This window comes from Salmo salar, chromosome 12, assembly GCF_965601325.2.
Source record: "Salmo salar chromosome 12, fSalSal1, whole genome shotgun sequence".
Taxonomy (NCBI): Eukaryota; Metazoa; Chordata; class Actinopteri; order Salmoniformes; family Salmonidae; genus Salmo; species Salmo salar.
The window spans coordinates 102,870,716-102,898,003 of NC_138302.1; the positions used below are offsets into that span (position 1 = coordinate 102,870,716).

At 44.6% G+C, this 27,288-nt stretch overlaps 1 protein-coding gene across 1 annotated transcript in view; it reads left to right on the top strand.

Annotated features, from left to right (window-relative positions):
• The first annotated feature begins 1,695 nt into the window (after positions 1-1,695).
• Positions 1,696-27,288, top strand: part of LOC123725578 (transcription cofactor vestigial-like protein 4) — a 39,129-nt gene continuing 13,536 nt past the window's right edge. The window contains exons 1-2 of the mRNA XM_045691970.2: positions 1,696-2,229; positions 18,976-19,198. Of these exons, the coding sequence (XP_045547926.1) occupies positions 2,148-2,229; positions 18,976-19,198 (305 nt within the window). The 5' untranslated portion in view covers positions 1,696-2,147. The remainder of the gene's footprint in view (positions 2,230-18,975; positions 19,199-27,288) is intronic.

The following is a 27,288-nucleotide window of genomic DNA, read 5'->3' on the forward strand; positions in this document are numbered from 1 at the left end:
GCCACAGACTACAATAGGTAGCCACAGATTACAATAGGTAGCCACAGATTACAATAGGTAGCCACAGATTACAATAGGTAGCCACAGATTACAATAGGTAGCCACAGACTACAATAGGTAGCCACAGATTACAATAGGTAGCCACAGACTACAATAGGTAGCCACAGACTACAATAGGTAGCCACAGATTACAATAGGTAGCCACAGATTACAATAGGTAGCCACAGATTACAATAGGTAGCCACAGATTACAATAGGTAGCCACAGACTACAATAGGTAGCCACAGATTACAATAGGTAGCCACAGACTACAATAGGAGCCACAGATTACAATAGGTAGCCACAGACTACAATAGGTAGCCACATATTACAATAGGTAGCCACAGACTACAATAGGAGCCACAGATTACAATAGGTAGCCACAGATTACAATAGGTAGCCACAGATTACAATAGGTAGCCACATATTACAATAGGAGCCACAGACTACAATAGGTAGCCACATATTACAATAGGTAGCCACAGACTACAACAGATACCCCACGACGGACCAAACCCCCCCCCCCCAAAAAAAAACTAAACATTTACAATCAAGTGTATTTACAATATAGATATAAAAGTGTTTACACACAACAACAAAAATAGCATTAGCTATGCAGCTGTAATGAAATAATAAACATTCTCTGAATTGTTATTATTATTGTTATTATTGTTATTATTGTTATTATTATTGTTATTATTATTGTTATTATTGTTATTATTATTGTTATTATTATTGTTATTATTGTTATTATTGTTATTATTATTGTTATTATTGTTATTATTATTGTTATTATTATTGTTATTATTGTTATTATTGTTATTATTATTGTTATTATTGTTATTGTTATTGTTATTATTGTTATTATTATTGTTATTGTTATTATTGTTATTATTATTGTTATTGTTATTATTGTTATTATTATTGTTATTATTATTATTATTATTATTATTGTTATTATTATTATTGTTATTATTATTATTAAATGATGAACGTCCCCTCTTGACCTGGCCTATTTGAACTGGTCCTTGTGTGCAACTTGTTGCGTAATCTAGTGGAACAACATCACACTGCTCCACGTACACCAGATACTGGTCGGGTTGTCTGACCCACGGCCCTACTGCCTATCAAACCAGGTAGGGGAGTAGTGATTCTGTTCCACTGGAGGGCAGCACAGCATCACTGTACGTACTCAAATATTTGGGTAATGCCAGAGCATTGTATTTTTTCTTTCTCTCCTATCAAAACAAGAAATACCGTTGTATTTGGAGATTTGAGGAGTGTATTTTGAAGGACAGTTGTACCATACAGAATTATAGTAGCCAAACTGTCTTCAAGAACACCTATAGTTCCATAAATCACAGTTAATATCCGTATGTTTGTAAAAAAAAGGAACCAGGTTAAATGTATTCTGAATAGGGTGCTCATTGTATGTTATTTTCGCCAAGACAGCACTATTTCCTGTCTCCCAAATGATGTAGTAGCCCCTCCTTGTTGTTGGTCTCTTTCTACCTCTCTCTCTCCTCTCTCCCCTCTCTCTCCCACTCTCTCCCCTCTCTCTCTCTCTCTCCTCTCTCTCCTCTCTCCCCTCCCCGGCCCTGCCTGGCTCTGCATTTGGAAGGCTGATCTTCTGGGAAAAAAATCCCTGACATTTGAGGCGCTCCCGGGATTTACCGAGCATGCCCAGTGTCCGCAGGCTCCACGGAGGAAACGGATAACATTGGAGTCATACCGAGCACAGCCTGCTGCGCCTCAGTGCGACTTTACAGCTGGCTGTAAGGTTAGGAACAACTGGCGCTACCCCTTTTTTTATGTCCGAACAAATACTTATTATATCATCTTTTACAAGATTTTTAAAAACTCCTTATGATTTTTATCGGGAACTATTTTTATATTTAAAAAAAAAAAAAAACGTTTTTCTTTGATTGGAGGAGTTAATTTGCGCGTATAAAAGTTTTTAGTTGAAGTGTGAGCCTTTAGCAGCTCCGTGTGGTCGGGTCCTCCACGTCGTGCTGTGGTCGCAATTCCTTTTTTTCTTTGCGACTCGGTTGGAAGCAACAAAAAAAAAGCTGGTCTTTTTTTGTTGCTGTTGTTGCTAAACTGTTTAAATGCTTGTTACGAACATGGATCTGTTGAATTATCAGTACCTGGACAAAATGAACAACAACATCGGCATACTCTGCTACGAAGGTAAACTTTGTTTATACACGCGATACATTGACAACATAACGTATATAAATAACATTGATGTTGACTTTGTCACATATAACAGGGATGGGCAACTTCTTGATGGGCTTGTGGACACACAAAAAAACTCAATTCATCGTGAGGGGAAGCAGTGGCTCACGGGTCTGCCTATCCACATCTATACCCACACAGGGCCAGTCCTATCCTTTTGGGGGCCCTAAGTGATATTTAGTTCCCCCCCAGCATGAGAAGAACATTTAATAAGCAGCCCCCTTTACAGTGGAGAGAAATGTACGATTTTTTTAAGAGTACATTTCCTGGAATTGTACACATTTTAGCAATGGGGCATAGATAAATATGTTGTAGTTTTTTAAAGCAAGTTTGCTTCAATTCAACACATTTTTTACCGTTGGGCGGAGAGAAGATATTGCAATTTTTTTACAACTCATTTAATGCGATTCTACTCATTTTGTCATGGGAAGGAGAGATGTTTGCAGTTTTTAATTATGGTAACGATGCTTCAACCAAATATCAAAATGTCACCTTGTGTTTTCTACTATTCTAACTCTCAACAGTAAGTTCAGACCCTGACTGAGTTCCCCACTGGCAGCCAGTTGCTCATCCCTGGCCTAGAAATTGTAGGCAACAAGACATTTAAACTTAAAAAAACAGATGTTAAGTTCTCCTAACCTGCTACAAAAAATAACTTCCAGTAAAACCTGTGGTGGAATGGCTTACCTGTGGTGGAATGGCTTACCTGTGGTGGAATGGCTTACCTGTGGTGGAATGGCTTACCTGTGGTGGAATGGTCTATCTGTGGTGGAATGGTCTATCTGTGGTGGAATGGTCTATCTGTGGTGGAATGGTCTATCTGTGGTGGAATGGTCTATCTGTGGTGGAATGGTCTATCTGTGGTGGAATGGTCTATCTGTGGTGGAATGGTCTACCTGTGGTAAACGGCTTACCTGTGATGAACTGGTCTACAGTTGAAGTCAGAAGTTTACATACACCTTAGCCAAATACATTTAAACTCAGTTTTTCACAATTCCTGACATTTAATCCTACCCTGTCTTAGGTCAGTTTGGATCACCACTTTATTTTAAGAATGTGAAATGTCAAAATAATAGTAGAGAGAATGATTTATTTCAGCTTTTATTTCTTTCATCACATCCCCAGTGGGTAAGAAGTTTACATTCACTCAATTAGTATTTGGTAGCATTGTCTTTAAATGTTTAACTTGGGTCAAATTGGGGCGGCAGCGTAGCCTAGTGGTTAGAGTGTTGGACTAGTAACCGAGTGGGTTAACAGTGGGTTAATGACAGAACTAGGCTGTCATTGAAAATAAGAATTTGTTCTTAACTGACTTTGTTCTTTAGTTAAATAAAGGTAAAATAAAAAACGTTTCGGGTAGCCTTCCACAACCTTCCCACAATAAGTTGGGTGAATTTTGTCCCATTCCTCCTGACAGAGCTGGTGTAACTGAGTCAGGTTTGTAGGCCTCCTTGCTCGCGCTTTTTCAGTTCTGCCCACAAATTTTCTATGAGATTGAGATCAGGGCTTTGTGATGGCGACTCCAATACCTTGACTTTGTTGTCCTTAAGCCATTTTGCCACAACTTTGGAAATATGCTTGGAGTCATTGTCCATTTGGAAGACCCAATTGCGACCAAGCTTTAACTTCCTGACTGATGTCTTGAGATGTTGCTTCAATATATCCACATAATTTTCCATCCTCATGATGCCATCTATTTTGTGAAGTGCACCAGTCCCTTCTGCAGAAAACCACCCCCACAACATGATGGAACACTGTGGTATTTCACCCAGTAGATATGGGAGTTTATCAGAATCGGGTTTGTTTTCGAATTCTTTGTGGGTCTGTGTAATCTGAGGGAAATATGTCTCTCTAATATGGTAATACATTTGGCTGGAGGTTAGGAAGTGCAGCTCAGTTTCCACCTCATTTTGTGGGCTGTGTAGCACATAGCCTGTCTTCTATTGACAGTCAGGTCAGCCTGGTCTGGCAGAGTCTCTTTGCTCTCTCTCTCTTTGGTCTCTTTGCTCTCTCTCTCTTTGGTCTCTTTGCTCTCTCTCTCTTTGGTCTCTTTGCTCTCTCTCTCTTTGGTCTCTTTGCTCTCTCTCTCTTTGGTCTCTTTGCTCTCTCTCTCTTTGGTCTCTTTGCTCTCTCTCTCTTTGGTCTCTTTGCTCTCTCTCTCTTTGGTCTCTTTGCTCTCTCTCTCTTTGGTCTCTTTGCTCTCTCTCTCTCTGGTCTCTTTGCTCTCTCTCTCTTTGGTCTCTTTGCTCTCTCTCTCTTTGGTCTCGCTCTCTCTCTCTTTGGTCTCGCTCTCTCTCTCTTTGGTCTCGCTCTCTCTCTCTGGTCTCGCTCTCTCTCTCTGGTCTCGCTCTCTCTCTCCTCTCTGGTCTCGCTCTCTCTCTCCTCTCTGGTCTCGCTCTCTCTCTCTGGTCTCGCTCTCTCTCTCTGGTCTCGCTCTCTCTCTCTGGTCTCGCTCTCTCTCTCTGGTCTCGCTCTCTCTCTCTGGTCTCGCTCTCTCTCTCTGGTCTCGCTCTCTCTCTCTGGTCTCGCTCTCTCTCTCTGGTCTCGCTCTCTCTCTGGTCTCGCTGGTCTCTTCTCTCTCACTCGCTGGTCGCTCTCTCCTTCTCTCTCTGGTCTCTCTCTCCTTGTCTCTCTGGTCTCTCTCCTTCTCTCTCTGGTCTCTCTCTCCTTGTCTCTCTGGTCTCTCTCCTTCTCTCTCTGGTCTCTCTGGTCTCTCTCCTTCTCTCTCTGGTCTCTCTGGTCTCTCTCCTTCTCTCTCTGGTCTCTCTCCTTCTCTCTCTGGTCTCTCTCCTTCTCTCTCTGGTCTCTCTCCTTCTCTCTCTGGTCTCTCTCCTTCTCTGGTCTCTCTCCTTCTCTGGTCTCGCTCTTTCTCTGGTCTCGCTCTTTCTCTGGTCTCGCTCTTTCTCTGGTCTCGCTCTTTCTCTGGTCTCGCTCTTTCTCTGGTCTCGCTCTTTCTCTGGTCTCGCTCTTTCTCTGGTCTCGCTCTTTCTCTGGTCTCGCTCTTTCTCTTCGGTCTCGCTTTGGTCTCTCTGGTCTCTTCTCCCTCTCTCTCTGGTGTCGCTCTCTCTCTCTGGTGTCTGTTCTGTTAGGATGGTTCACTCTGTTAGGATGGTTCACTCTGCCAGTCCTGTTCTGTTAGGATGGTTCACTCTGTTAGGATGGTTCACTCTGCCAGTCCTGTTCTGTTAGGATGGTTCACTCTGTTCTGTCAGGATGGTTCACTCTGTTCTGTTAGGATGGTTCACTCTGTTCTGTCAGGATGGTTCACTCTGTTCTGTTAGGATGGTTCACTCTGTTAGGATGGTTCACTCTGTTCTGTTAGGATGGTTCACTCTGTTCTGTCAGGATGGTTCACTCTGTTCTGTCAGGATGGTTCACTCTGTTCTGTCAGGATGGTTCACTCTGTTCTGTCAGGATGGTTCACTCTGTTCTGTCAGGATGGTTCACTCTGTTAGGATGGTTCACTCTGTTCTGTTAGGATGGTTCACTCTGTTCTGTCAGGATGGTTCACTCTGTTAGGATGGTTCACTCTGTCCTGTTAGGATGGTTCACTCTGTTCTGTTAGGATGGTTCACTCTGTTCTGTCAGGATGGTTCACTCTGTTCTGTTAGGATGGTTCACTCTGTTCTGTCAGGATGGTTCACTCTGTTCTGTTAGGATGGTTCACTCTGTTCTGTCAGGATGGTTCACTCTGTTCTGTCAGGATGGTTCACTCTGTTCTGTCAGGATGGTTCACTCTGTTCTGTCAGGATGGTTCACTCTGTTCTGTTAGGATGGTTCACTCTGTTCTGTCAGGATGGTTCACTCTGTTCTGTCAGGATGGTTCACTCTGTTCTGTCAGGATGGTTCACTCTGTTAGGATGGTTCACTCTGTCCTGTTAGGATGGTTCACTCTGTTCTGTTAGGATGGTTCACTCTGTTCTGTTAGGATGGTTCACTCTGTCCTGTTAGGATGGTTCACTCTGTTCTGTTAGGATGGTTCACTCTGTTCTGTCAGGATGGTTCACTCTGTTCTGTCAGGATGGTTCACTCTGTCCTGTTAGGATGGTTCACTCTGTTAGGATGGTTCACTCTGCCAGTCTGTGTTATTTCGGTGTTTTAACATGCTTTTACAGGAGTTTTCTGTCATGTAGGTTGTTAAAAGCCCTGTGAGCTACTGGAAACCGTCTCCGTACATCTTCTAGTAGTGCTGCTCCTCACCAGTATAACTGTTGGCACAAACATGTTGTTCTGCGTTGGATGGCAGTTTATTCTCATTGTTTTCACATGACTTTTCTAGGATGTGTTTTTGCCCTGTAGGTTTTTCTTAAAACTGTGACATAATTCGTGGTGGTACTTTTAAATGTTTTGATCACATTTTAGTTTCAGAGAATGTAATCTTCTTCTTTAACAAAACCCCCCCCCCCCCCCCGAACAAATGATTTCATCTTTATTTAACCAGGTTAGGTTAGTTGAGAACAAGTTCTCATTTACAACTGCGACCTGTCCAAGACTAAAGCAAAGCACTGCGACACAAACAACAACACAGAGTTACACATGGAGTTAAACAAAACATACAGTCAATAACACAATAGAAAAAATCTATATAGAGTGTGTGCAAATGTGTAGAAGATTAGGGAGGTAAAGGCAATAAATAGACCACAGAGGTGAAATTCTTGGACTCCTGTTGTTGTGTTAGAAAAATATTCGGACCGTGTTTATTTCTAAATGCGTATTGAACAGACAGGAATTGGGCGGACAGAGTGCACTACACACTTCTGAAGGAGTGCTTGAGATAATTGAGGCTGAATGTTCCAATCCCAAATGGCACCCTATTCCCCATGGGGCCCCTGGTTAAAAGTAGTGCACTATGTAGGGAATATGGTGCCTTTAGAGATGGAGGCTGTGACTACCTCTTGTTGCAGACAATCAAGCGACTAGATGCATTTTTTTTTTCACTGCTGTTATCAATTATCAGTTAATCATCTCTCGCCATCTCTGACTGTTCTCTCTCTGGTCGTTTTCACCATCTCTGACTGTTCTCTCTCTGGTCGTTTTCACCATCTCTGGTCGTTTTCACCATCTCTGACTGTTCTCTCTCTGGTCGTTTTCACCATCTCTGACTGTTCTCTCTCTGGTCGTTTTCACCATCTCTGACTGTTCTCTCTCTGGTCGTTTTCACCATCTCTGACTGTTCTCTCTCTGGTCGTTCTCGCCATCTCTGACTGTTCTCTCTCTGGTCGTTTTCACCATCTCTGGTCGTTTTCACCATCTCTGACTGTTCTCTCTCTGGTCGTTTTCACCATCTCTGACTGTTCTCTCTCTGGTCGTTCTCACCATCTCTGACTGTTCTCTCTCTGGTCGTTTTCACCATCTCTGACTGTTCTCTCTCTGGTCGTTTTCACCATCTCTGACTGTTCTCTCTCTGGTCGTTTTCACCATCTCTGACTGTTCTCTCTCTGGTCGTTTTCACCATCTCTGACTGTTCTCTCTCTGGTCGTTTTCACCATCTCTGACTGTTCTCTCTCTGGTCGTTCTCACCATCTCTGACTGTTCTCTCTCTGGTCGTTCTCACCATCTCTGACTGTTCTCTCTCTGGTCGTTCTCACCATCTCTGACTGTTCTCTCTCTGGTCGTTCTCACCATCTCTGACTGTTCTCTCTCTGGTCGTTCTCACCATCTCTGACTGTTCTCTCTCTGGTCGTTCTCACCATCTCTGACTGTTCTCTCTCTGGTCGTTCTCACCATCTCTGACTGTTCTCTCTCTGGTCGTTCTCACCATCTCTGACTGTTCTCTCTCTGGTCGTTTTCACCATCTCTGACTGTTCTCTCTCTGGTCGTTTTCACCATCTCTGGTCGTTTTCACCATCTCTGACTGTGTTCTCTCTGGTCGTTCTCACCATCTCTGACTGTTCTCTCTCTGGTCGTTTTCACCATCTCTGACTGTTCTCTCTCTGGTCGTTTTCACCATCTCTGACTGTTCTCTCTCTGGTCGTTTTCACCATCTCTGACTGTTCTCTCTCTGGTCGTTCTCACCATCTCTGACTGTTCTCTCTCTGGTCGTTTTCACCATCTCTGACTGTTCTCTCTCTGGTCGTTTTCACCATCTCTGGTCGTTCTCACCATCTCTGACTGTGTTCTCTCTGGTCGTTCTCACCATCTCTGACTGTGTTCTCTCTGGTCGTTCTCACCATCTCTGACTGTTCTCTCTCTGGTCGTTTTCACCATCTCTGACTGTTCTCTCTCTGGTCGTTTTCACCATCTCTGACTGTTCTCTCTCTGGTCGTTTTCACCATCTCTGACTGTTCTCTCTCTGGTCGTTCTCGCCATCTCTGACTGTTCTCTCTCTGGTCGTTTTCGCCATCTCTGGTCGTTTTCACCATCTCTGACTGTTCTCTCTCTGGTCGTTTTCACCATCTCTGACTGTTCTCTCTCTGGTCGTTCTCACCATCTCTGACTGTTCTCTCTCTGGTCGTTTTCACCATCTCTGACTGTTCTCTCTCTGGTCATTTTCACCATCTCTGACTGTTCTCTCTCTGGTCGTTTTCACCATCTCTGACTGTTCTCTCTCTGGTCGTTTTCACCATCTCTGACTGTTCTCTCTCTGGTCGTTTTCACCATCTCTGACTGTTCTCTCTCTGGTCGTTTTCACCATCTCTGACTGTTCTCTCTGGTCATTCTCAGCATGGCTGGCTTATAGATGATACAGTTGTCTTTCCCTCTCCTCTCTTTCTCTCTCTCCTCCTCTCTCTATCCCTCTCTATCTTTCTTATTCTCTCCTCTCTTTCCTGTTCTCTGCAATTTATTTCTCCTTTTGAGGAGAGTATAAAGACTATTTCCTGTTTGTACCTTAGCAGAGGAAGAGAAGACTTTCTTCTGAAATCATTTCTGTCAGAAATGACTTGTCCTTTCCATCTGACTGATTGACTGCCACAGAGCAGACTCACCCACTCCACTCTGATTGACTACCACAGAGCAGACTCACTCACTCCACTCTGATTGACTACCACAGAGCAGACTCACTCACTCCACTCTGATTGACTACCACAGAGCAGACTCACTCACTCCACTCTGATTGACTACCACAGAGCAGACTCACTCACTCCACTCTGATTGACTGCCACAGAGCAGACTCACTCACTCCACTCTGATTGACTGCCACAGAGCAGACTCACTCACTCCACTCTGATTGACTGCCACAGAGCAGACTCACTCACTCCACTCTGATTGACTACCACAGAGCAGACTCACTCACTCTGATAAGCCAGTGGTGACGATAGCTGGGCCAATCAATGTTTGAACTGCAGGTCGTAACATGCAGGTCTACCTGAGTGATTTGACTGACACACACACACACACACTTGGGTTAGTCGATGTCAGTCCTTCTCCTGTCGTGATTGTTTACCCATAAAACATTTTGACATAGAATGCTTTAGTCCCTATTGAAATTGAATAGCACGAAATTGAAATTGGCGGGACGATTCATGACAAAACCTAATAAAACCACGGACAGCCTTCGGTCATGTTCATAGCTTATGGAATGGAGAGAGAGAGCAGCCTTCAGTCATGTTCATAGCTTAGGGAATGGAGAGAGAGCAGCCTTCGGTCATGTTCATAGCTTAGGGAATGGAGAGAGAGCAGCCTTCAGTCATGTTCATAGCTTAGGGAATGGAGAGAGAGAGCAGCCTTCAGTCATGTTCATAGCTTATGGAATGGAGAGAGAGAGCAGCCTTCAGTCATGTTCATAGCTTAGGGAATGGAGAGAGAGAGCAGCCTTCAGTCATGTTCATAGCTTAGGGAATGGAGAGAGAGAGCAGCCTTCAGTCATGTTCATAGCTTAGGGAATGGAGAGAGAGAGCAGCCTTCAGTCATGTTCATAGCTTATGGAATGGAGAGAGAGAGCAGCCTTCAGTCATGTTCATATCTTATGGAATGGAGAGAGAAGGGAATGTAAAAACAGCTAAACATAATATTCTCCGCCATTTCCCGGTTGTTTAAATTCTAATAGTTCACCTCATTTCAGTTTGTGACAAAACAAGGAAGTAGAGTGTAGAGAATTATTGTACCATCTAAACTGCTGTGGAATATCTTTTACATAACAAATATTGTATTTTTATCTGTTTTTGAAGCTGGTGGGCAAAACCGAAAGTAAAAGACGCAAAAACTAAACCTATGGAATGGGAAGCATAGAAATAGCGCTCATAGAACAGCTCTACCGCTTCTTAGACTTGCTTTCAATGAGAGTCACATACCTACATCACATTTCTATGTGAATATTTTCAGCTTATAGCAGAATGCCCATGACGAGACGTTCTGCTGTGGTGGAGTTGTCCATTCTATCTGGTCTGCATTTCTATCTTGTCTTCTGTAGACTATGTAACATATTGATTAGAATAGGCTATAACACGGAGGAATCTTGCCGTGTGCCGCCGTGTCGTGTGCTGCCCGACTCCCCTTTCCTGCGTGGCTCCAGTCAAGTTCAAATAGGCTGAACCATCGTCTGTCACATCACGTCATCAGCATGGTCTGTCGACGATAGTGACATCATTATATCGCCTAACACACACACACACACACACACAGCTAGTAAGATCTGATCTGAAGGTCTATAACAGCATTTCCCCAAACTCAGTCCTCGGGACCACAAGGCGTGTGAGGTTAGCTTGTTGTCCTAACACTACATAGCTGATTCAAATTAATCAACTAATCATCAAGCTTTGATCATTTGAATCAGCTGTGTATTGTTAGACCTGCATTTTGGGTTTTACCTCGTCTCGTCAGGCCTCGTCTCGTCAGGCCTCGTCTCAGGAGCCTCCCCAGAAAGGATGACATCAGCCAAGGGCCCCCCCCGTCCATGTAATCTTATTTGGTATCTAAAAGACAAAACTGATCCTAAATCAGCACTCCTCCAATACTTGGTCCCTGGTCTGGCCACTGTCAGGGCAACTGGGTTCTGTCTCCATCTCGGGCCCCTCCGCCACGCAGATTGTCACGTGACCCGGTGACAGGATAGAAATAAACAATCCATTTCTGCTCAGGGGACACATGTGCTGTGTGTCTGTCTCTCTCTCCGTCCCAGTCCACACTAAGGCAGCAAGGCAGCTCAGTTATTTTGGGTGTGCAACTCTGAAGAAGACTGAACACATGTCCTGTCTATTCCAGCCTGGCTGTCGGTCTTCACATTTTCAACCTTTCCCTGTCCGAGTCTAATACCTACATGTTTAAAGCAGACCACTGTAGTCCTTGTGCCCAAGAAAGTGAAGGTAACCTGTCTAAATGACTACCGACCAGTAGCACTCACGTCTGTAGCCATGAAGTTCTTTGAAAGGCTGGTCATGGCTCACATCAACGCCATTGTCCCAGAAACCCTAGACCCAGTCCAATTTGCATACCGCCCCAACAGATCCACAGGTGACGTAATCTCTATTAAACTCCACCCTGCCCTTTTCCCACCTGGACAAAAGGAACATCTATGTGTGAATGCTATTCACTGATTCCAGCTCAGTGTTCAACACCGTAGAGCCCTTTCCCACCTGGACAAAAGGATCACCTATGTGTGAAGGCTATTCACTGACTACAGCTCAGTGTTCAACTTCAAATCAAATGTATTTATAAAGCCCTTCTTACATCAGCTGATATCTCAAAGTGTTGTACAGAAACCCAGCCTAAAACCCCAAACAGCAAGCAATGCAGGTGTAGAAGCACGGTGGCTAGGGAAAACTCCCTAGAAAGGCCAAAACCTAGGAAGAAACCTAGAGAGGAACCAGGCTATGAGGGGTGGCCAGTCCTCTTCTGGCTGTGCCGGGTGGAGATTATAACAGAACATGGCCTAGATGTTCAAATGTTCATAAATGACCAGCAGGGTCAAATAATAATAATCACAGTAGTTGTCGAGGGTGCAACAAGTCAGCACCTCAGGAGTAAATGTCAGTTAGCTTTTCATAGCCGATCTTTGAGAGTATCTCTACCGCTCCTGCTGTCTCTAGAGAGTTGAAAACAGCAGGTCTGGGACAGGTAGCACGTCCGGTGAACAGGTCAGGGTTCCATAGCCGCAGGCAGAACAGTTGAAACTGGAGCAGCAGCACGGCCAGGTGGACTGGGGACAGCAAGGAGTCATCATGCCAGGTAGTCCTGAGGCATGGTCCTAGGGCTCAGGTCCTCTGAAAGAGAGAGCATACTTAAATTCACACAGGACACTGGATAAGACAGGAGAAATACTCCAGATATAACAGACTGACCCTAGCCCCCGGACACATAAACTACTGCAGCATAATACTGGAGGCTGAGACAGGAGGGGTCAGGAGACACTGTGGCCCCATCCGATGATACCCCAGGACAGGGCCAAACAGGCAGGATATAACCCCATCCACTTTGCCAAAACACAGCCCCCACACCACTAGAGGGATATCTTCAACCACCAGCTTACCATCCTGAGACAAGGCCGAGTATAGCCCACAAAGATCTCCGCCACGGCACAACCCAAGGGGGGGGGCGCCAACCCAGACAGGACTCAACCCACTCAAGTGACGCACCCCTCCTAGGGACGGCATGGAAGAACACCAATAAGCCAGTGACTCGGACCCTGTAATAGGGGTAGAGGCAGAGAATCAACACCATAGAGCCCTTTCCCACCTGGACAAAAGGAACATCTATGTGAGAATGCTGTTCATTGACTACAGCTCAGCGTTCAGCGCCGTAGAGCCCCAGCTCAGCGTTCAGCGCCGTAGAGCCCCAGCTCAGCGTTCAGCGCCGTAGAGCCCCAGCTCAGCGTTCAGCGCCGTAGAGCCCCAGCTCAGCGTTCAGCGCCGTAGAGTCCTAGAAGCTGTAGACACTGATTAGTGTTATTTTAGAAAATATTTTATTGACAAAATATTTGAATTTTCTTTCCTTGCACTTTTAGTATTTTGCGTAGATCGTTGAAAATAAATTACAAATCAATTTTTTTGTCTTGGTTTCAAAAAGGATACCTTCCCATCATATTTCTAATATTTATCATATGAGGAATGTAGCCAGCTATGTTTTGCTTGAAATTAATCTTGAATTTTACCAGAGAACAGTAGCTCCACATCAGTCAGAGGGCTGTCTGCTGATAGAATGATGGAGAACAGTAGCTCCACATCAGTCAGAGGGCTGTCTGCTGATAGAATGATGGAGAACAGTAGCTCCACATCAGTCAGAGGGCTGTCTGCTGATAGAATGATGGAGAACAGTAGCTCCACATCAGTCAGAGGGCTGTCTGCTGATAGAATGATGGAGAACAGTAGCTCCACATCAGTCAGAGGGCTGTCTGCTGATAGAATGATGGAGAACAGTAGCTCCACATCAGTCAGAGGGCTGTCTGCTGATAGAATTATGGAGAACAGCTGTCACTCAAATGTATCAACGTCTGCACAGTTCCCACATCTCTGCTGGCGACTCCACTGGCCTATCTCATCATAGTTTGAAACGTAGTTCAAGCTATGTTTTTATACTAATAGGTCTAGGATCAATTGATCCTCTTGCTTTCATGAATGTCTATAAAATAGGTTACAATGGGCTGTGTAGTGAGCGGCTGTGTAGTGAGCGGCTGTGTAGTGTAGTGAGCGGCTGTGTAGTGAGTAGAGGTCGACCGATTATGATTTTTCGCGCCGATACCGATTATTGGGGGACCCAAAAAAAAGCCGCTGCCGATTATTATTATGACTTTTTTTTTTCTATGTGTATATATACATACACACACACACACACAGCTCTGAAGTGACAACGATACTGAAGAGTCTGCTTAGGAGACAAATACTCTCAACTGTTTGAATAATAAAAATAGAGTTTAAGTTACCTGTGATGAATGCTGAAAATAAAAACTGTCATTTCTATATGCAGGAAATCCTATTTTAATAATGGGCATGGTAAGAATTGACTACCAAAGTGCGAGTCATAATTCCCATGACACCTTCTAGCAAAATCTGAAAAGCGGTTCCTTCATTTATTCCATAGGATATTTTTAGATTAACTTAAAATAAGGTCTGTGTTTGGTTTAGGCTTACACCACCTTGCCAATTTTATAACTGTGTAGATATCCATAGGATATAACTCTGATCAATATAAGCGAAGATACATTTTTTTTGTAGAGTGGATTTATGAAAATATGTTGACAAACGTTACCTAGTGAGATTTACACGGGTATCAGAACGCCGAGGCGGTTTAAGCACAAAACACAGACCTTATTTGAAGTAGATCAAGACATTCTCTATGGAAGACATGAACGGTAAAATAACGAAGGAACCCCTTTCAAGTTCAGCCGCAAGTTATTACAGGAATTATGACGCGTCGACTATTTCTCTCTAAACCACATACCTTTGACTATTACGAGCCTGCTGCTGCCTACCACCGCTCAGTCAGACTGCTCTATCAAATATCAAATCATAGACTTAACTATAATATAATAAACCTTAGGTCATTAATATGGTCAAATCCGGAAACTAGCATCTCGAAAACGTTTATTCTTTCAGTGACATACGGAACCGTTCCGTATTTTATCTAACGGGTGGTATCCATAAGTCTAAATATTCCTGTTACATCGCTACAATGTTATTTCATAGTTCCGTAAAATTCTGGCAAATTAGTTCGCAACGAGCCAGATTCTGTATACCCTGATTCTGCGTGCAACGAACGCAAGAGAACTGACACAATTTCACCTGGTTAATATTGCCTGCTAGCCTGGATTTCTTTTAGCTAAATATGCAGGTTTAAAAATATATAGTTCTGTGTACTGATTTTAAGAAAGGCATTGATGTTTATGGTTAGGTACAGTCATGCAACGATTGTGCTTTTTTCGCAAATGCGCTTTTGTTAAATCATCCCCCGTTTGGCGAAGTCGGCTGTCTTTGTTAGGAAGAAATTGTCTTCACAGTTCGCAACGAGCCAGGCGGCCCAAACTGCTGCATATACCCTGACTCTGTTTGCAAGAGAAGTGACACATTTTCCCTAGTGAATATAAATTCACGTTAGCTGGCAATATTAACTAAATATGCAGGTTTAAAAATATATACTTGTGTATTGATTTTAAGAAAGACATTGATGTTTATGGTTAGGTACACGTCGGAGCAAAGACGGTCCTTTTTTGCGAATGCGCACCACATCGATTATATGCAAAGCAGGACAGGCTAGATAAACTAGTATTATCATCAACCATGTGTAGTTACTAGTGTTTATGATTGATTGATTGTTTTTTATAAGATACGTTTAATGCTAGCTAGCAACTTACCTTGGCAACGTAAAGCAGGTGGTTAGAGCGTTGGGCTAGTTAACGTAAGGTTGCATCCCCGAGCTGACAAGGTAAAAATCTGTCGTTCTGCCCCTGAACAAGGCAGTTAACCCACCGTTCCTAGGCCCTCATTGAAAATAAGAATGTGTTCTTTAACTGACTTGCCTAGTTAAATAAAGGTTTAAAAAAATATATATATATTTATATATATATTATATCTATATATATGTTCTTTAACTGACTTGCCTAGTTAAATAAACATTTAAAAAAAATATATATAGATATAATATAAATATATATATATATAGATATAATATAAATATATATATATATATAGATATATATATAGATATATATATATATATAGATATAGATATATATATATATAGATATATATATATATATATCGGTGGCCAAAAATACCGATTGTTATGAAAACTTGAAATCGGCCCTAATTAATCGGCCATTCCGATTAATCGGCCGACCTCTAGTAGTGAGCGGCTGTGTTGTGTAGTGAGCGGCTGTGTAGTGTAGTGTAGTGAGCGGCTGTGTTGTGTAGTGTAGTGTAGTGAGCGGCTGTGTTGTGTAGTGTAGTGAGCGGCTGTGTTGTGTAGTGTAGTGAGCGGCTGTGTAGTGAGTGAGCGGCTGTGTAGTGAGCGGCTGTGTGGTGAGTTGTGGCTCGATAAAGTCAGTCAGACCGTCTACTGTTCTGCACCGTCTACTGTTCTGCACCGTCTACTGTTCTGCACCGTCTACTGTTCTGCACCGCACCGTCTACTGTTCTGCACCGTCTACTGTTCTGCACCGCACCGTCTACTGTTCTACACCGTCTACTGTTCTGCACAGTCTACTGTTCTGCACCGCACCGTCTACTGTTCTACACCGTCTACTGTTCTGCACCGCCTACTGTTTTATATAGACCGCACCGTCTACTGTTCTGCACCGTCTACCGTTCTGCACCGTTCTGCACCGTCTACTGTTCTGCACCGTCTACTGTTCTGCACCGTCTACTGTTCTGCACCGTCTACTGTTCTGCACCGTCTACTGTTCTGCACCGTCTACTGTTCTATAGACTGCACCGTCTACTGTTCTGCACCGTCTACTGTTCTATAGACTGCACCGTCTACTGTTCTCCACCGCCTACTGTTCTCCACCGCCTACTGTTCTCCACCGCCTACTGTTCTCCACCGCCTACTGTTCTGCACCGCCTACTGTTCTGCACCGCCTACTGTTCTGCACCGCCTACTGTTCTATAGACTGCACCGCCTACTGTTCTGCACCGTCTACTGTTCTGCACCGTCTACTGTTCTGCACCGTCTACTGTTCTGCACCGCCTACTGTTCTGCACCGCCTACTGTTCTGCACCGCACCGTCTACTGTTCTGCACCGCACCGTCTACTGTTCTGCACCGCACCGTCTACTGTTCTGCACCGCACCGTCTACTGTTCTGCACCGCACCGTCTACTGTTCTCCACCGCCTACTGTTCTCCACCGCCTACTGTTCTCCACCGCCTACTGTTCTATAGACCATACCGTCTACCGTTCTGCCCGTCTACCGTTCTGCACCGTCTACCGTTCTGCACCGTCTACCGTTCTGCACCGTCTACTGTTCTGCACCGTCTACTGTTCTGCACCGTCTACTGTTCTGCACCGTTCTGCACCGTCTACCGTTCTGCACCGTCTACCGTTCTGCACCGTTCTGCACCGTCTACCGTTCTGCACCGTCTACCGTTCTGCACCGTCTACTGTTCTGCACCGTTCTGCACCGTCTACTGTTCTGCACCGTCTACTGTTCTATACACCGCACTTTCTCGCTGTAGACAATTGAACAGTAGGTTTCATTGAGTTATCCGGCCCTATGCTTAGCTTGACAATGTGCCTTTACCGTACTGTTTAGGTGAGCACTGTATTGTTTAGGTGAGCACTGTATTGTTTAGGTGAGCACTGTATTGTTTAGGTGAGCACTGTATTGTTTAGGTGAGCACTGTATTGTTTAGGTGAGCACTTGGCTCTGTATTGTTTTGGTGAAGAGCATTATGTGAATGTGATTGGTATGGGCTTTGAAATATTCTCCTTGCGGTGTTACATTAACATAGTGTGGCTCAGTTGGTTAGAGCATGGTGTTTGCAACGCCATGGTTGTGGGTTCGATTCCCACGGGGGACCAGTACGAAGAAAGAAAAAAAATATATATATGAAATGTATGCATTCACTACTGTAAGTCGATCTGGATAAGAATGTCTGTCTGCTAAATGACTAAAATGTAAATAGTGCTGAGTTCAGTAAGTCTTTCCAGAGTTGACTGAGTGTAACATTAGGGGTAAAGTCTTCTAGTGGAAAGTCCCCATCTGTACCTACTGCCACCAGTAGTTTTCCAGTCTCCCTTCCTGCTTCCTGTCGTCCTCACTCTCTCGCTGGTCTACTGTACTCTGGGAGCTACTGGCCGGGAAGGAAGGAAGAAACGGCGTACAATAATTATTTTAAACTGTTTGTTCAAAACATTACATTTCAACCATTTTTTTTTTTTTTTTTTTTTTTTCTTCTGACACGTTATGCCAGAACATTCACACATACAGCAGTGTTGACTTTTACAATATTATTTACAGGAAGTCAGCTACTTTTTCAAATGTCTTACTTATACTATGTGTTTTTAACTTTTGAACACAGTAATAAAGTTTTCACAGATTCTTCCCGGTCGTTGTAATCTACAATAATTAGACACGTCCCCAATGGCATCCTATTTACTAGTGAACAAGAACATACAGTTTACATATTGCAATATTATTTTTGGACGATATTATATAGATATTTGACTCGTGTTATTATTTTTTGCTACGGTAGGTAGCGTTAATTAGCGCTAGTCAGCTGTACCTGCGCCAAAACTCTGTTCATCCTGTAGCTTGTTCTCCATCTTCTTTTTAAATAGTGAGAACATATTTTCCAGCACGTTTATTTCCCCCTGACTGATCAAAACACATTTTTTTCTCACGCTCTGTTGTCTCTCTGCAGCGTACCGCCCTACTGTACTATCAAAGTCGGCGTCTTTTCACTTGGTTCATATAAACCATATTCAATGAATCCTCGTGAAGTTAGGTTGAAAAGAGCTTGGAGTCTTAATCGCAGTTTAGAATTAAATCCACTTAAAATTTGACAAAAAAAAAAAGCACATTTACAGGTGTAGATGCGAAGTTTGGTAACCGAATGACGGTTTGTGCCAGTCTCGGCATCATTCTGTCACCGTGGATTTGCTTTTCCCCAGGGAGGCATCTGTTTTGATGCAGGTCAGAATGTTGGAGATAGAAATGTCATTAGTATAACTTCCCGGTCATGAGTACAACTTCCCGGTCATGAGTACAACTTCCCGGTCATGAGTATAACTTCCCGGTCATGAGTATAACTTCCCGGTCATGAGTACAACTTCCTCCCCATTTTATAACCAGGCCTTCTTTATGTTATTGTGTGTTTCTCTCCGTCCAGGTGAGGCGGCGCGTCGAGGTGATCCCATGATGCACCAATCCATGTCCTTGTCATCGTCTGGCGTCACCAACCATAGCCACCGGACGGGCCCTCCTCCCATCAGCCCCAGCAAGAGGAAGTACAGCCGTAGCCACAGCACAGGACAGGACCAACAAGACAATGATGACCAAGACTGTGACAACCAACACATGGCCAAGATGAGCCGGCTGTTTGCTGCACAGCTGTAAGTAGATACTCAGAGAGACACCACACACACACACACACACACACACACACACACACACACACACACACACACACAGAGAGAGAGAAAGTGACAGATGACGTTTGTTTTGGCTCCACATGCATTGTGACATCGTAATGGAATGTTGTCTTCTGTGCAGGAATGTCCAATTTTCCAAATGTGGCATATATGAATTCTTGGGGAAGTGTTTTACAGGAAGCTGAATAATTGCTAGTGAAGGGAATTCACTCTGTATTCAGAGTGCTGTGAAATGCACAGGACAGGTAGCCACAGCGTTTTGCCTCAGGTACAGCCGACTAGCAAAAACATGTTTTTTATTTATTTTATTCTTGGAGTTAAAGTATCAGTATAATATCGCAGCTACGGTAACTAGCTAGTGCCCCATCAGATGGATTCCCGTGTGGCTGAGCAGGCAGCTACAGTAACTAGCTAGCGCCCCATCAGATTGATTCCCGTGTGGCTGAGCAGGCAGCTACAGTAACTAGCTAGTGCCCCATCAGATGGATTCCCATGTGGCTGAGCAGGTAGCTACGGTAACTAGCTAGCGCCCCATCAGATGGATTCCCGTGTGGCTGAGCAGGCAGCTACGGTAACTAGCTAGCGCCCCATCAAATGGATTCCCGTGTGGCTGAGCAGGCAGCTACGGTAACTAGCTAGCGCCCCATCAGATGGATTCCGTGTGGCTGAGCAGGCAGCTACGGTAACTAGCTAGCGCCCCATCAGATGGATTCCCGTGTGGCTGAGCAGGCAGCTACGGTAACTAGCTAGCGCCCCATCAGATGGATTCCCGTGTGGCTGAGCAGGCAGCTACGGTAACTAGCTAGCGCCCCATCAGATGGATTCCCGTGTGGCTGAGCAGGCAGCTACGGTAACTAGCTAGCGCCCCATCAAATGGATTCCCGTGTGGCTGAGCAGGCAGCTACGGTAACTAGCTAGCGCCCCATCAGATGGATTCCGTGTGGCTGAGCAGGCAGCTACGGTAACTAGCTAGCGTCCCATCAGATGGATTCCCGTGTGGCTGAGCAGGCAGCTACGGTAACTAGCTAGCGCCCCATCAGATGGATTCCCGTGTGGCTGAGCAGGCAGCTACGGTAACTAGCTAGCGCCCCATGCTGCAGATTCCTGGATGCCTGAGAGAGAATGTGCTGCCTGGATGTTGGTATTTATCTACTGCGCTCTCTGAGGCCCAGAATTCCTCAAATACCATGCCTGTGATTGGAGCACACGTCTGGGCAGAAGAGGCTGGTCATGCCCTCCCTTCATGCTTGGTCCTGGGCTGTATCTCAAAGGGCACCATATTCCCTATATAGTGCTCTCTGGTCTAGATGTCTGATGTAGTGCATTATCAAGGGGATAGGCTGCTGTTGTTGAGGGCCCTAGCTCACATAACTCACATTCCTCCCCTGCCTGCCTGCCTGCTTGCCCTCCCATGCCTGCCTCCCCTCTGCTCCCTGCCTCCCCTCTGCTCCCTGCCTCCCCTCTGCTCCCTGCCTCCCCTCTGCTCCCTGCCTCCCCTCTCCTCACTGGCCGACTCTCCGCCCTCCCCTCTCCTGTGTCAGTGTAGTATGTGCCGGTGGGTGCGGGGCAGGGTCCGGTGGGTGCGGGGCAGGGTCCGGTGGGTGCGGGGCAGGGTCCGGTGGGTGCATAGAGTTAGTAAAAAGGGTCAATGCAGGTTAGAGGCCTTGACCGGTCCAAAATGTTTTACCATTCCTAAATGGACCTGGGGCTTTCCCATCCAGACCCGATATGCAGGAGTTCATCTTTTAAATATAGAGACCCGTTCTGAACAGACCCGAGGACAACTACACTGACTAACAATATAAACGTGTTGGTCCCAAGTTTCATGAGCTGAAATAAAAGATCCCAGAAAGCTTATTTCTCTCAAATGTTGTGCGTAAATTTGTTGACATCCCTGTTAGTGAGCATTTCTCCTTTGCCAAGATAATCCATCCACCTGACAGGTGTGGCATATCAAGAAGCTGATTAAACAGTATGATCATTACACAGGTGCACCTTGTGCTGGGGAAAATAAAAGGCCACTCTAAAATGTACAGTTCTGTCACACAACACAATGCCACAGATGTCTCAAGTGTTGAGGGAGCGTGCAAATGGCATTCTGACTGCAGGAATGTCCACCAGAGCTGTTGCCAGATAATGTAATGTTCATTTCTCTACCATAAGCCGCCTCAACGCCATTTTAGAGAATTTGGCAGTACGTCCAACCGGCCTCACAACCGCAAACCACTTGTAACCATGCCAGCCCAGGACCTCCATATTTGGCTTTTTCACCTGCGGGATCATCTGAGACAGCCACCCGGACAGCTGTTGAATCTCTGGGTTTGCACAAGTGAAGAATTTCTGCACAAACTGTCCGCTCATCTGCGTGCCCATCGTCCTCACCAAGGTCTTGACTTGACTGCAGTTCGCTGTCGTAAATGATTTCAGTGGGCAAATGCTCACCTTCGATGGCCACTGGCATGCTGTAGAAGTGTGCTCTTCACAGATTAAGGTTTCCTGGTTTCAACTGTACCGGGCAGACGGTATGGTGGGTGAGCGGTTTGTTGACGTTGTAAACAGAGTACCCCATGGTGGGGTTATGGTATGGGCAGGCATAAGCTACGGACCACGAACACAATTGCGTTTTGCTAGGATCTGTACACAATTCCTGGAAGCTGAAAATTTCCCAGTTCTTCCATGGCCTACTCTATTCTCACCAGACATGTCACCCATTGAGCATGTTTGGGATGCTCTGTATAGACGTGTACGACAGCGTGTTTCAGTTCCCGCCAATATCCAGCAACTTCACACAGCCAATGAAGAGGAGTGGGACAACATTCCACAGACCACAATCAACATCCTGATGAACTCTATGTGAGGGAGATGTGTAGCGCTGCATGAGGCAAATGGTCACACCAGATACTGACTGGTTTTCCGATCCAAGAACCTACCTTTATTTTTTTTAAGGTATCTGTCCAACAGAGCTATAGCTGTACTCCCAGTCATGTGAAATCCATAGATTAGGTCCCAATTCATATTTTTTTTTCAATGGATTCCTTTCTTTATCTGAATTATAACTGAAAATGTTGATTGTTGCGTTTTTAAAAATATTTTTCTTCCGTTCCGTGTATACATATATCTGGTCGGATCCAGACCCAATCCGAGTGAGAGAAGCAGCAGAAAAGTCCATATTTAAGCTTCATTAATAACCTGATAAAGCACAAGGATGTGGAGAGAGAGGTGATGCTCTCGCAGTGTGTGTGTGTGTGTGTGTGTGTGTGTGTGTGTGTGTGTGTGTGTGTGTGTGGGCTACTGTGACTGAGCGAGTGACACGGAACAGGGAGGGAGAGACTGCAACCAACTATACTGTTAGCTGCAATAGCTAAGATATTTCTCATCCAATATGATTACGTAGTATCTGTGTTGACTGCAGCAAACCCGGGAGAAGGTAGGTAATCTAGCTAGGCTAATTGAGGCAATGCGTTTTCTAATCCTACAGTTACAAACAACAACAACTCCCATTCAGAATGTTAAGTAGCAGTCTACCTGTTGGCTCTTGGTCGTTGTAGACCGTCCTTCTCCTTTAACTTTTAATTCTATCATTTTAATCCCGTCTTCCATTGATTATAGATTATTATTATTATTATTGATTATATTATCTCCTAACGTTTCCTCCACACGGAGACTCTATGACTATAGCCTATTGCCATTTTGATGACTTCTCATTGGCCATCAACAATTTACCTCCCTAATCTTATTACACCGCTTTGCTTTATGTTGGCCAGGTCGCTGTTGTAAATGAGAACTTGTTCTCAACTAGCCTACCTGGTTAAATAAAGGTGAAATAAAATAAAATAAAAAATCTTGTGAAAAGCAAAGAGCAGCAGCATATAGCTTGGGTGGCTGGAGTCTTTGACATTTTTTAGGGGGGGCTTTCTTCTGACACCGCCTGGTATAGAGGTCTTGGATGGCAGGGAGCTTGGCCCCAGGGATTTAATGGGCCGTACTCCCCCCACCCTCTGTAGCGCCTTGTGGTCGGTTGCCTTGCAGTTGCTGTACCAGGCGGTAACGTAGCCAGTCAAGATGCTCTCAATGGTGCAGCTGTAGAACTTTTTTGAGTATCTGAGGGCCCATGCCAGATCTTTTCAGCCTCCTGAGGGGGAAGAGGCGTTGTCATGCCCTCTTTACAACTGTGTGTGTGTGTGTGTGTGTGTGTGTGTGTGTGTGTGTGTGTGTGTGTGTACTATTTTCATTCCTTAGTGATTTGGACACCGATGAACTTGAAGCTCTCGACCAGCTTCATTACATCGCCATCGATGTGAATGGGGGCGTGCTCGCCCTTCCATTTCCTGTAGTCCACGATCAGCTCCTTTGTCTTGCTGACATTGAGGGAGAGGTTGTTCTCCTGGCGCCAGACTGCCAGGTCTCTGACTTCCTCCCTATAGGATGCGTCCTCGTCATCAGTGACCAGTCCTACCACCGTTGTGTCATCAGCAAAAGTGATGATGGTGTTGGAGTTGTGCGCGGCCACGTAGTCGACGGTGAACAGGGAGTACAGGAGGGGACTGAGCACGCACCCCTGAGGGGCCCCCATGTTGAGGGTCAGCATGGCGGATGGGTTGTTGCCTACCTTTACCACCTGGGGGCGGCCCGTCAGGAAGTCCAGGATCCAGTTGCAGAAAGAGGTGTTCAGTCCTGGAGTCCTGAGCTTTGAGAGCACTATGGTGTTGAACGCTGAGCTGTAGTCAATGAATAGCATTCTCACATAGGTGTTCCTTTTGTCCAGGTGGGTGAGGACAGTGTGGAGTACAGTAGAGATTGCATTATCTGTGGATTTGTTGGGCTGGTACGCAAATTGGAGTGGGTCTAGGGTGTCTGGTATGATGGTGTTGATGTGAGCCATAACCAGCCTTTGAAAGCATTTCATGGCTACAAATGTGAGTGCTATGGGGCGGTTACCTTGTTGTTCTTGGGCACTGGACTACGGTGGTCTACTTGAAACAAGTTGGTATTACAGACCGGATCAGAGAGAGGTTGAAAATGTCAGTGAAGACACTTGCCAGCTGGTCAGCGCATGCTCGCAGTACACGTCCTGGTAATCCATCTGGAACAATGATCTGGGGCTGTTTTTCATGGTTCAGGCCCCTTAGTTCCAGTGAAGGGAAATCTTAACGCTACAGCAATACAATGACATTCTAGATGATTCTGTACTTCCAACATTGTGGCAACAGTTTGGGGGAAGCCATTTCCTGTTTCAGCATGACAATGCCCCCGTGCGCAAAGAGAGGTCTATACAGAAATGGTTTGTCGATCGGTGTGGAAGAACTTGACGACCAGCACAGAGCCCTGACCTCAACCCCATCAAACTCCTTTGAGAGGAATTGGAACGCTGACTGCTAGCCAGGCCTAATCGCCCAACATCAGTGCCCGACCTCACTAAGTCCCTGCAGTAATATTCCTACATCTAGTAGAAAGCTTTCCCTGAAGAGTGGAGGATGTTATTAGCAGCAAAGGGGGGTGGGACCAACTCCATATTAATGCCCATGATTTTGGAATGAGATATTTGACAAGCAGGTGTCCACATACTTAGTTTTTAACTCTGTTGGTTAAGGGCTCATAAATAAACATTTCACGGTAAAGTCTACACCGGTTGTTTTCGGCGCATTTGATTTGACTCACAGAGGCGTACTTACCATTACACAGAAGAGGCAATTGCCTCGGGCCTCACGTAAAGGGGCCTCGCGATGATACTAGTAATAATTTTTCAAAAAAAGTCATGTTTCAGCTTGAGGCCTCCCCCCCCCCCCCCCCATGCGCCACTCGAGGGCCCCCCCCCCCCCATGCGCCACTCGAGCTCCCCCCAACCTGCTGTCATGGGCTGCTCTCAGTTCTGTCTTGTTTCAGCAGTTTTTGTCTTGTTTCAGCAGGCTGGTTCAACAGCAGCAAAATCTGCAGGAAGCTTCAAAGTTGCAAAGGAAATGGGGGGGGGGGGGGGGTGTGAGGCCATATTGTTGACAAGGAAAGACTCAAAAAAAAAAATGTACAGTATTCACACCACTTTACTTGTTCCATTTTGTTTGTGTTACAAAGTAGGATAAAAAATGAAATTGTGATTTTTTTATTTTTTTTTTTTTTTTTTTTTTTGGTCAACAATTTACACAACTCAGTCAAAGTGAAAGAAAAATTCAAGAAAGGTAAAACACTAATATATCTTGAATTACTTATCTAATCATTCACCTCAGTCAATACATGTTAGAATAACCTTTTGCACTCTTTCTGGGTAAGTCTCTAAAAGCTTTCTATCCCTGGATTGTGCAACATTTGCTCCTTACTCACACAGGCCTCTGCCTGGGGCCTCCAAATTACTAAGTCTGCCCCTGCGCGTGCACACACACACACACGCGAAAGACACAAAGCCCCATGTAAAACAACAAGAGTATAATTTAATCAGCCATCTTGGCTCTGCTCCTCCTCTCTGCTGTTCAGTTGGCAGAGGTTAAAGTTCCCAGCAGTAGTAGTTACAGCTATATAAGCTCTCAGTACAGTAGAGGGATCTAACCACACATTCTGGTACGCTGCGTAACAGACAAGACTGCTGAAGTCATGGAACTCATATACAGACAACTAAAGCGAGAAACGGAGCTTAAGCAAACTATGCAAATATGGCAGAGTACTTGAATGTCATTTTTTTTTTGTCGTCACAAAATGTGCGGCTCCTTGCGTTACGTCGTCCTGACGACTAGAGAATGACCGGTATGGAGGGCGATGGTCAATATTTCATGCCGATTTAATAAATATAATTAAACTTGAAAGATATTGATGAGAAATGTTCCCCGGAGACAGCCATTAACACATGAATTGTACAACCATACAATCAATTTGACTTTTGGTTTTAACTATCTTAACTACATAGGATAATGGTAGTCATTCGTTTGAATGGTAAATGTCTTGATAAACTTGGTGATGGCGAAGGCCTACTCACAATAAAGGACAATTCCTAGTCAATAGGATAGAGTTATTGACCTGGTTTCAGTGGTCTATGAGACTACAGATAACAACAATCTCTGTTTCACTTGAATTTAAAGATTGCTTGGACTTGGTTTAGCTGGGCAGCCTATTTTGCATTGACAACTAAATATAATCTCAGCGAATGTTCAAAAAAATAAGTCAAGCAACATTGCAGCCTTTTTAAACCCCCCCCCCCCCCCCCCCTCAATTATTTCACATGGAGGAGATGTGGGAAGCTCAAAAAGTTAGCTTGCTTGCTGTTTTTAGCCAGCTAGCTAGCAAGCTGCTAGCAGAGTAGCCTTCAGCCAACAGACACAAAACAAGGTCATGTAAAACAAACCCCAAAACTTTCATTACATGTAGCTATAATAAAAATACATGCTGTTGGTTTTCATTGTAATTAGCTAACAGTGGTGATGTTTTTAAGTGATTTTTCTTTGCTTTCACCACAAATAGGAAGACGAGAAGAAGAATCAGGTTTAATGCAACCACATTGTCCGATTTCAAAAAGGCTTTACAGCGAAAGCAAAACATTGGATTATGTTAGGACACCACCTAAACAAGAAAAGCCACACAGCCATTTTCCTAGCAAGGAGAGGCGTCACAAAAAACAGAAATACAGCTAAAATTAAGCACTAACCTTTGACGATCTTCATCAGATGACACTCATAGGACATCATGTTACACAATACATGTATGTTTTGTTCGATCAAGTTCATATTTATATCCAAAAACAGCGTTTTATATTGGCGCGTGATGTTCAGAAAATGTTTGCCTCCCAAAACTTCCGGTGAATGTGCACATTAATTTACAGAAATACTCATCATAAACATTGACAAAATATATAACAATTATTTAAAGAATTATAGATACACTACTTCTTAATGCAGCCGCTGTGTCCGATTTCAAAATAGCTTTACGGAGAAAGCACATTGTTCAATATTCTGAGTACAGAGCTCAGCTATCAATGCAAGCTATACAGCTACCCGCCAAGTCATGCCATCAACAAAACTCTATATTAGTGTTATAAATCTTTCCTTACCTTTGCTGATCCTCGGCGGAAT